At 46.9% G+C, this 10168-nt stretch overlaps 1 protein-coding gene across 1 annotated transcript in view; it reads left to right on the top strand.

Annotated features, from left to right (window-relative positions):
- Positions 1-358: 358 nt before the first annotated feature.
- The window catches only part of RXRG (retinoid X receptor gamma), a 21865-nt gene continuing 12055 nt past the window's right edge, over positions 359-10168 (top strand). The window contains exon 1 of the mRNA XM_010166143.1: positions 359-454. Coding sequence (XP_010164445.1) covers positions 406-454 — 49 coding nt within the window. The 5' untranslated portion in view covers positions 359-405. The remainder of the gene's footprint in view (positions 455-10168) is intronic.

The following is a 10168-nucleotide window of genomic DNA, read 5'->3' as shown; positions in this document are numbered from 1 at the left end:
CCTTCCCAGTGATGCTCCTCCCCTAAACAACTTATCCTCCCTCCCTCCCTCCTCCCGATTTCTGATCTATACCAGAGCGGTCATGCATTGATTGGTGTCTTATCCGGGTGATTATGCTACCCGGACAGTCGGCCGTGAATTCGCAGGGAGCTGAGACAGCTGAGCACGGGAGCCAGCCCTGAGCGGTGGAGAACAAGAACATGTCTCATCCCGGCGAGCAGCTGCCACCAGCGTGAGGAGAGGATGAGCCCACGGGAGGAGGCAGCTGCCCCAACACCCTCTGAGAGCCCCTGCTCCTGCAGAGCCATGTCCCAACCCTGGCAGGCTGTGCTGCGCTCTGAGCAGCTTTGAAGTTCGTGGAGGCAGTTGTGTTTAGAAAGGCAAGAGATGAACTGAAGATTAAACATGTATGGGAATTATCCTCACTTCATTAAGTTTCCTGCGGGCTTTGGCAGTAAGTATTTTACTTGCGTTTGCAATCTGTGCCTTCTGGGTTAGGTGGAGGAACTGATCCCACAGTAGGAGTACAGGGAGGTGGGTAAAGGGAATTTAAAAACATATTTAACCTAGCTCAGATGTGGCTGTAACCTATGGTGCCTGTGTGTTTCTGATTGAAGCTATCCTGTGATTATATATGCCATGAACTTCCGCGGAGCCAAACCAAACTGCCTGAAATTAGACAAGCTTGAATCTAACCATGACTGCTCTGAAGTTTGGTGTGTGCCATTTGAGAGATGCATGCGTGTGTTTGGATGTGATGGACTGAATCTATTCACTGAAAGAATAGGATTAAATCAAATAAGTATCTTTCCTGTTGCATTTTTATTAAGTTATTGGAGGAAAAAAAATTACTTTTAAAACATAAAACAGTCCCCAAGAATATCTGAAGTGGGCTCTTTCCTTGCCCAGTGGTTATCTCCTGCCCTTGTGACACAGATACCACCATAATTGTGTGAAGATGTGTCAGATTAGCCAAACGAGGCTGCACAGCGCAACAGCGGTTTGCGAGGGGCTGCGGCTGCGATACCCCCGTGCACACCAGCCGTGAGCCAGCCCCAGCTGCAGAAACCAGAACTGCTCTTGGGAAACAGCCTTTGCACTTACCGAGGCTCACTCGTTATTTTTATCTAAGTTATTCCTCTTGCCCTAGCATGGGGAATGGGTTGAGGAGGTGTAGGGTGCTCCCCACTCGAGGCAAGGAGCTGTCAGCTTGGTGTGCGTGGCTGCAAGGGGCTGGCAGCACCCACATGTTGGCTGCTGGCAGAATACCAATGCCACTCCAGGGAATTTAAAGTGCATCGTCACTTGTGGACATGCAAAGTCTTTCTGGCAAACTCCTGAAGTTGTTCCCAGCCCTTCAGGGTGGTTAAATGCCTCCAGGACTTGCTGTGGAGGCCCCCAGGCTGTATACATCAATCTGTTATTTCTCTGCTAGAGAAGAGGTTTGCGCAGATGTTGGGTTGCGCATGGGATGTTCCCACTATGTGTGTATATATATATATATATATTTATTTTTTTTTTTTCCTCCCTCTTGTTCCAGTTGCTCACCTCTGGTAATTCTCCAACTCCGGAAAAGTAATTGGTGTTGCATCAAGTCATCCCCAAGTTTCACAAGAGCTTGACTTTCCAAAATACCTTTTTTAGGCAGTTTCTGTAGAAAAGAGACGACTTGTTGGCAGAATCTGTTGCTCACTGGTGTTTTTAAGGAGCAAGCAAAGGCAAGCCAAGCTCTCTCCTATTGCTGCGTGAAACAATGGAAGCGTTATTTGTGTTTAATTTGTTGAGTATTACAAATTTACAAGAAAGTGAAAGAAAAATGACATTCAAACTGATCTTCATAGGAACCAGGCACAGATCCCTGTAGAGACAGGGGTCAGAGCACTCAGCGGAGCCTTTGGGAGATTTCTAGGAGAGGAAACTGGTAGTAGGAGTAGAGGTATTTCTGCTCCATGAATAAAGAGGAAGGCACTATTCTCCTGTTGACAGTTCAATACACTGAGACTTTTAACTTTCATCTAAAATTATATTTACCTGGTGTTTTAACCTGCTTCTAACTTGGTTTAGAAAAAACAGAGGAGTTTTCTGCAGGTGAACCACTGCCAGCGATGCAAAAGCATTGGTGAAGTTTTGTTTTGACTGCTTTAAAACAGTCCCTCTGGCCTGTCCTGTGCTTCCTGGATGCTATAGAACTGCAGGTCACCACTTACATCTATGGTCTCCTCAAAGCTGCAGGGCTTCCATGCTCCTGAGGCAGCTTGAGAGGTCTAGGGGCCTGCAGGTGGTGTGAGGGCTGCCTCTCCCTGGGTTGTTGGGTCTGCAGAGCAGGATTTCTGGCTGTTTGAGAAGGCAGTTGCTGCTCTGGCCAGACAACTTCAGGGCCCATGGGCTGTGTGACGGGACACTTGGGCTTTGGAGGGGTGAGGCAGGATGGATCATGGCGACCATTGATGAGGGGGTGGTGTGGCAGCTTCCCGCTGCCTTAGGATCCTCACCACAAAGCCCACGCAGGCAACCTGCATCTCTAGCAGGTTCATTGTCTTTTCTGCTTCCCCTTCCTTTAAAAATACCCATAAAACTGTTCCTTCTTCTGCCTGTGCTGTCACCATGAAGGGGGGACACCAGGGTGGTGGAAAAGGGCAGTGTCCACACTAGACTGTCAGCTTGTTGCATTCATTTTTCCTGCACAGTGTTGCTGGAGGGCAGAGTTAAGGTGATGTGGCTGCTCCTCTTCGGCATGTCAAGCTCTTATTGTATTCAGATTTCCTTTAGCTCTGAAGTTCTGGGCTTCATTTTAAGCAAAACAGCAAAAAAACCCAAAACCCACCAACATGTATTTGCATTCTTCTTTTTTTGCATTCATGTAACTATTACATATGCTTTAACTGAATTTTATCTGCATTCAGGTTAGAAATAAGGTACACATTTTTGATGGTGTGTATAACTGTCACTTTGATCTTAAATGTCTGAATAACACCATCGAATTTGTCTGAGAATTTACATACACAAATTGGTAATAAGCACGTTATTTGCGATGAGAAAAGGACAGTCAGACTCTGAAGTGTTACAGATGAGTTTGTAGAGTAGCAGGGAAGTGTTCAGATGAGTCACCCTTACGCATCTCAAGCAGGAGATGTGCACTAAGGCAGATGGATTTGCCTTTGCAGCCTGGGCTACAGGAGCCAGGAAAGGGCTTCAAAATGTGTTTTTACTCTCCAGAAGGATGCATTTCATCTGGAGGGCAGCTCCCAGGGCAAGGAAAGATGCTGTGCTGGCTGTCTTCTCTCTCCGAGCACTCTCTGGCACAGTTGGTTGGGGACAAGAACTAACTTGGCTCCTCCACAAAGTCTCTTTTATTAGTACTCATGTAACTTGGACTGTGGCCACACCACCTCCGGTTGCAATCTTGTCAGCTCTCCCAAGCAAAGTGGGGTTAGGCCAGGTCATTTGGGGGAGAGGGAGAATTGAAGAGGAAAACCCAGGCTGTGCCTGGAGTTGAGTTGCTGCCCAGCTATTTGACACCTTTTTGCCTGTGATGGTCCCAGGTTTTGTGACCTGTAGGATACTTTTTCCCTGAGTGTCACAGCTTGCTGTGTCTGTACCTGTAAGTGCTTATGTGAAGATGGTAGAGGGCTCTTTGACCCAGCAAAGGTGTGAGAAAATCCAGTGACTGGGCAGCTAGGGAAATGCAGAAAATTTTATATTTTTAATTTTTTTAAAAGCAAGAGACACTTGCCTTCAGTTGCCTGGGGCAGCCACAGACCCCGCGGCCAGTGGGATCCTTTCTGATGGGGAGCTGTAGCCTCTCCAGGAGTTTAAGAACCACTGTAGGAATTTGTGCATATGTTTTTCCTAGTGGATTCTGTACTGGAGATCCTGCTGGTCAGGTGGGAAATATGATCAGACAATCATGAAAAACCCTTCAGGCCCCAAATTCAACAACTTTTTCTTCCTTTAGGGGGTGAGAAACTTTATCCAACTCTTGTGTATAACTGTGGTCACTGGGGGATGTGATACTATGTTAGTGCATAAATTTGGCTTGCAGTCCTTATTTTAATTACCTGACAAGCAGTTGCTAAAGAAGTCTATGGTTATGGTGATCTTACCAACCAAAGAGTTACCCTGTAACGCATGGTTCCTGTCAAAGTTGTGGCAAAGCCTGTGTAGCTCCTGTGTATTTTGCTCCTTCCTTTGCTCCTCCTTAGCTTGGCTTCCTAGAGAGGAGAATATGTGGTCACACTGTAGGTCTGTCTTGTCCAAATGTCCTTGGGCATATTAAATTGTTGACCCACTGTCCATTTTCAGTCAAATCCAGCCAAGACCTCAAAATAGCATCTGATGCTGAGCCTGCACCAGGGCAGGTGAAAGTCTTCTGTACTTCTAGCCCATGGCTTCTTGTGGCCCCTGCTTGCAAGGGCAGCACGGGAGCAATACCTGAGAGGAGTGGAAGCAGCTCTTCCCACTGCCCGGAGAGCTGAGGGAAGCTTTCTTCTGGCTTGTGCAGATCCCTTTTGCAGAAGTCCCTGCTCATGTATGTGCCAGCACACCTCCAAAAATTTTTGCTCCTCTGTGATGTTAGCTGTCAGGGGAAGGCTGCATTATTTATTGACTTGGAGTTGAGCAGGAAGATGGAAGTGCAAAAGTTAGTGGACCTTAAAAGCAAGGCGAAAACAATAACCTTTCTGTAGGATATTAGTAGGGCAATCTGTACTGCCTGTGGAAATCTGCTTGGACATTTAAAAATATCATCATAAAGGGAATAGTTTTCCAGTTTAGTTTCCATGTATTGAATAAAAACTACTTCTGCAGTCATAGCAGCAAAACTTTGATTCCAGTTAACGTGGGTTCTCTGCTACATAACTGCACCCAATTTCAGTAGTGTTTCTCACAGGTATTTCACCTTGAAGGTCGTCCCTAAGGATGAGCTGCCTGCTAGACTGTACCTCCCACGTGAGCCTGTGCTCCTCTGCTGAAATTGGCCCTTCTCTGCACGTCTCTTCCCACTTCTTGGTCTTCTCTGATCTGTGGAGGATCAAGTCTCTGTAAAGTTTTGCTAGTCGTGTTGGGCAGGGAAACTTGCACCTTTAATTGTTCATGCCAATGAAATGAACCCTTTTCATTTATATCTGAGGCCTCTGGAGCACAAACATGTTTTTCGTTACTTTAAGAGTTTGTTCCAGCTTCTGATTCTCTCTGACGCTAAAAACAAAACTCTGAAGGTTGAAAGTATCATCATCTCTAGGTTTTCCAGGGATCTGCAGGTCTCGGGAGGTAGGATTGCTTTAGGCCCTAGTTGAAGAAAGACCCCAGTGTTGAACACTCACAGCTTTCCTCTCAAGGCTTTGCGGGGTGTTAGAGCTGAAGGGGCATTAACCAAACAAACTTGCAACCCATGCTGGTTAAATACACAGTGTATGTAGGGCTTGGATGTTTCTGGTCTCCGTGCATTCTCATTCAACCTTCTGCTCAAATGTAATTGCTGAGACTGGTGTTTCCTTCCATTATTTCGGTGAAAATCAAGAATTTGTTGGTTGCAGCCTGGGCACTTCTCTTCCTACTGCCTTTGCTGAGGCATTTGAGGTTATTTGTGTACTCACTTTGCTTCCATGCCTACCCTGGCTTTACCTGTGAAGTGCTCAGTTTATCAGGCTTGCGTTGGTCCTGGACCACGTTAGCTGTGTTAGCCCAGACCTGTCTGTTTAGCATTGGTGTGGTGGATCAGGAATTTTGTGTTCTGCAGGTGCATCTGCTGTGATGTACATGGTGTTCATCTATTCCTGATTGTTTGCAGCTATTCATGCAAGTTTCCCATCCCTGGAGTAGGATTTTGCTATGATGAAGGTGAAACACAGGTGGAAGTGGAGTATCAAAGCTTTGTGTCCTTGCTCGGCTTCAGTGGTTAGTAGGTGAATGTAATGCTGTTGCTTATGTCCTCCAGAGCACTGTTTTAAAAATACAAAGAACCAAGTGGTTCTTAGGGTCTTCCCTCCTTATTTTTTCTAGTGTCAGCAGAGTTGTCTGTGCTGACATTAGATGTGGTCCTTACTCTGTATGCTAAAGCATTGAAATTCAGTGTGAACGTTGTGTCTGTGTGCACGCTTCTAACCCATGGCTGCTCTCTGCAGCAAGTGCTGTGATAATTTGCAGGGGCAGTTAGAAACAGTGAAACACCCAGAAGCACGTTTCTTCTTTTTAAACTTTGCTTGCTACAAAGAGAAGGCTGGAGTGTGTGCATTTCTGTACAAGAGAGCTTGTGGAGGGTTGATTGAGGCACTGGGTTCTCTGGACACAGCACATTTGCAGTGGGGACATCAGAGAATCCACACAAGGCAGTTCCCTCCTGTCCTCTCTTCCTCTGCTCCTTTAGGAGAGAAATAAATACAGTACCAGGCTTCTTTGAACCTCTTCTCAGGACGCTACCTGTCCAAGAATTAATGTGGAGGAAGGAGGTGGGGGAGAAAGACATAAACACTTATGGATCAGAAATAACCTGGTCTTCAATCTGGAGTAGGTGGTTAAAAGCAGTAGCAAGCCCTGATGCTTGGTGGAGGGTCTCAGCTGGTTCTCCCCAGCAGACGTGGGGGACCTGGCCGGTCTGGAAGCCGCGTTTGGTGCTTGCAGGCAGGGTCTGTGCCAGCTGCTGAGCCCTCGCTGCCTGACACGGGGCTGCCCTCTGCTCCGTGGGGCCCTGCTGCAGCTGCCCGAGTCCCCAGCACCGCTTGTCACCTCGCATTACCTGACGGACAGGCTCTGGGCCCGCTTTGGCCTGTGTAAATGTCACCTGTGCCGAATGCCGCTGCAGAGGTGGAGGCGGCCGGCTGTGGCTGGCACGCAGGGCTGAGTCCCATCTCCACAGTCCCCCCACTCTGTCCCAGAGCTGCTTCCCCACTGCAGAGCCAGCTCCTTGCTGGTCCCACTCCACTGCCATAGTGGTGTTTCTGTTTGTCCCCCAGAATGATGGGAGACAGTACCTCGAGGAGAGCCACGCCATCCCTGTGAGCCCAGGGCCTTTCTGGTTGCTTTCAGTTGGGAGATGCGTGACACTGTTTTTGAGCAAAATGAACCAGCCTTGCAATCTCTGCTGTTTTGCACTGTCCAAGCCAGCCTGGCTCCTTTGGACTGAAACAATTTTGAGGGTACTCAGCTCAGGGAATAAGTAACCCCAGTGTCAAGGGTGCTCTTGGCATGGCCCTTCCTGCACACCTTCTGCCAGCCGTGCAGAGTGTTCCGTGCACAAGCTGATTGCCTGGTTGCAGTCACATCTTGCATCCCTCTCAGAGCACTCCAGCCTGAAAATGAGAAGCTGAGAGGGGTATTTCTCCAGGTGCAGGAGGATGTGTTTCTGCTCCCTTGGGGACTGACTCGGCAAACTTATTCCACAGAGGGACTGGAAGTCAAAATTTGGACCACTTGCAGGAGTGCTTTGCTTTGCTATTTTTTGTTTATGCTTTTCTAAATGGGCTTTGTGTTACAGTTTATAACAGATGGATAAAATTGTTCATCGGTAAAGGGAAAGCTATCATTGATGGTTTTGACCAGTGGGTTTGTCACAGCCTTGATGGGACAGTGTGGCCAGGCACTGTGGAAACAAGCATATTAACTCTGGTTTGTGTCATCAGGCTCTGGCAGGGCCTGGCTTTACATCTCTGTGCTCTCCAGTAGATACTTTCATTTATCCATCCATCTCCACCAGCAAACATTCCTTCATGCATTCATGCTTTTTTGGTGTCTCATTGCTGGGGTAAGAGAGGTAGACACAAGTCCTCCAGGCTTCCTGGATTCAACCTTTGATTCCATCCTGGGGATTAAGGGATTCCCCTGACCATAGCCCTTCAACAGTTGCCTCTTGGCGTGGACACAAGCACACCATGAGGCTTGCCCTGGCCAGCAGTCTCCTTGGGTGAAAGCTTTGCTCTGAGTCCTTATGAAACTTGGAGCATTTCTAATAGAGAAATTTAGTGGTGACAGTGTTTCTGGAAGGTCTGGTGTACATGCAAACAGTTAAATAGCTCTCCTGGGAGTCTTTTCTTATTGGTTTAAATCTCCTGCATGATACTTTCAAAATATGCCCTTTTCTGTGTTAATGGAAAAGGAGGGAGAATCATTCTTCTCTTTAGCTGTCTTGATGTGATAGATTTCTGCCCAATCTCCCTTTCAGTAGCTTATTTTACAAGGTGAAGGATCCTCAAAGGTAATATTGTTTATCTAGTTGTTTAAAGAGGCATAAAACCAATTTCTTTAGAAGTCTGTGCTACAGATGTTGGGGAGGACTGCATGCTATGGTACCAGGCTACTCGCAGGTGATGAAAAATGCATTTGCTTTTCTCTGAAGCTGATAAAGGCACAAGTTAGGATGCTCCTTTTAAGTCCCAGGAAACAACTGAGGTGCCTCTGTGAGCTGAGTGCTTAGGTAAGGTGGTGGCCAGACAAACAGCACGTCTCTGCCCACTGCTAAAGGCTCTTCTGGCAGCTTTCTCTGGGGTGAAAGGTCTTTGCACTTGGAAGTCATTACAAGGTAGGGATTTTACTCTCTGCTAACAGAAAACAGGCTGTGTGTCTCCACAGTAGTGGCAGGGGGATGTGGGGTGACTCTTCAGCAGCAGGCAGGAGCCCTGGCTCTGCCTCCAGACCGCCTCGCTGCCTCCAAGGCTTCTGCTGTTGTCATTGAGCTGGCTTGTTCTTGCTGCACAACACTTTCCCACTGGGAGAATTGATCCAAAAAGCCAAAGCAAGAATTGACAAAGACCTTTTCTCCCCCTCCCTCTGCAGAATTAAGTCTGAAGTGAGTTGATAACGGCAGATCGAGTCCTCCTTGACTCTGACAAATGTCTTTAATGTTATTCAGCAAGCTGACCTTTTCCCGTCTTTATTGTGCATCTTCCCTTTGAATCAGATTTGATTGTTACTTCAGGTAAAATAACAAACACTGTCACGTAAATAACTTTGCAATAATGTTAAAAGGAAGAAAAAAACAAACAAACAAAACACCAAAGCGTTGCCTTACTTGCAAATGCAATGGAAACAAGCATCCTCTGTGCCAGCCATGGAAAACCAACTCCGTGACCTTCCCAGACAACATCTTTGCCTTGCTACTCCAGGGAAAGATCTCCTGTATTGAAAAACCAACAGAGAAACAATGGTTCATTGAAATGTTAATGACAGCTAATGCTAACTGGGGTTGGTAAGTCCTAGAGGAGGGAGAAAAGGTCATATAAATCCTTAAAATACATCTAGATATATAACCCATTGGGAGTGGTGGGCATTTGGTACCCAGATACCTTCTGAATATTTGAGACTGGTCTTGTAGAAGTCAACATTTAGTTGACAACATTGGGTGAGGTATTCAGGCTCACCCAATGAGTATTCAGGTATTCATATACCTGAGGTACTCAGGTATTCATATACCTGAGTATACTGGTATACTCAGGTATTCATATACCTGAGGTATTCAGGCCCCCCCCCCAAAGGGGCAATGATCAAGGGCGTATCTCTTCTATGCTGACTTTTCCCCATTGTGGTTCAAGGGCAGATTGATCTCATGGGACTACTGAGAGGCTCAGTCTGGCAATGTGCTCTGGAGCTCTTTAGTGTGGAAAAAGGAAACCCACTTGTGAGACTGTCTGCCAAGGCACATCTGTGTGGACACAGTCCGTGTCTCGTACTGAGGAAAAGTAATGGACAAAGTAATGGACAAAATACTTTGTGGGTGCCTTGTCCTGTAACCTGTGTTGCTAACATGTCATGGGCAGTTTCTATCCTGGGTTTCTTCAGCTCCTCTTGAATGAAGAAGATGCTGTCAAGTTTTGAAAGCAGGAGGAACATGTGAAATGGCACGGTGGAGAGGTAAGCGAGTAGGAAGGGCAAGAGCTGAGCCCTGGGAAGAGGACATGCTGAGTGCACTGCCTGAGCCATTGCAGGGAGCAAAGGTGCTTCATAAGACATGGGGAACATTTAGGGTTTCCAGCCTGGTTGGTGGGATTTCATAGTTTCAGATGTGTGCTGTCTGTAGAGCTGACTTGGACAACAGAAATGGAACCTCAGGGAATAGTTTGGAGAAAACTGGCCTGAGGCAGGCAGGCAGCTAGCTTCCAGGTCAGCTGAGGCACTGAAGCAGCGAAGGAAGATTTGATTATTAAGTATTATCTTCATAATATGTTTTGTTGCTATGTAT

Source organism: Antrostomus carolinensis, unplaced genomic scaffold (genome assembly GCF_000700745.2).
Source record: "Antrostomus carolinensis isolate BGI_N321 unplaced genomic scaffold, ASM70074v2 scaffold43484, whole genome shotgun sequence".
Classification (NCBI taxonomy): Eukaryota; Metazoa; Chordata; class Aves; order Caprimulgiformes; family Caprimulgidae; genus Antrostomus; species Antrostomus carolinensis.
This window is presented reverse-complemented; position numbering and strand designations above follow the sequence as displayed.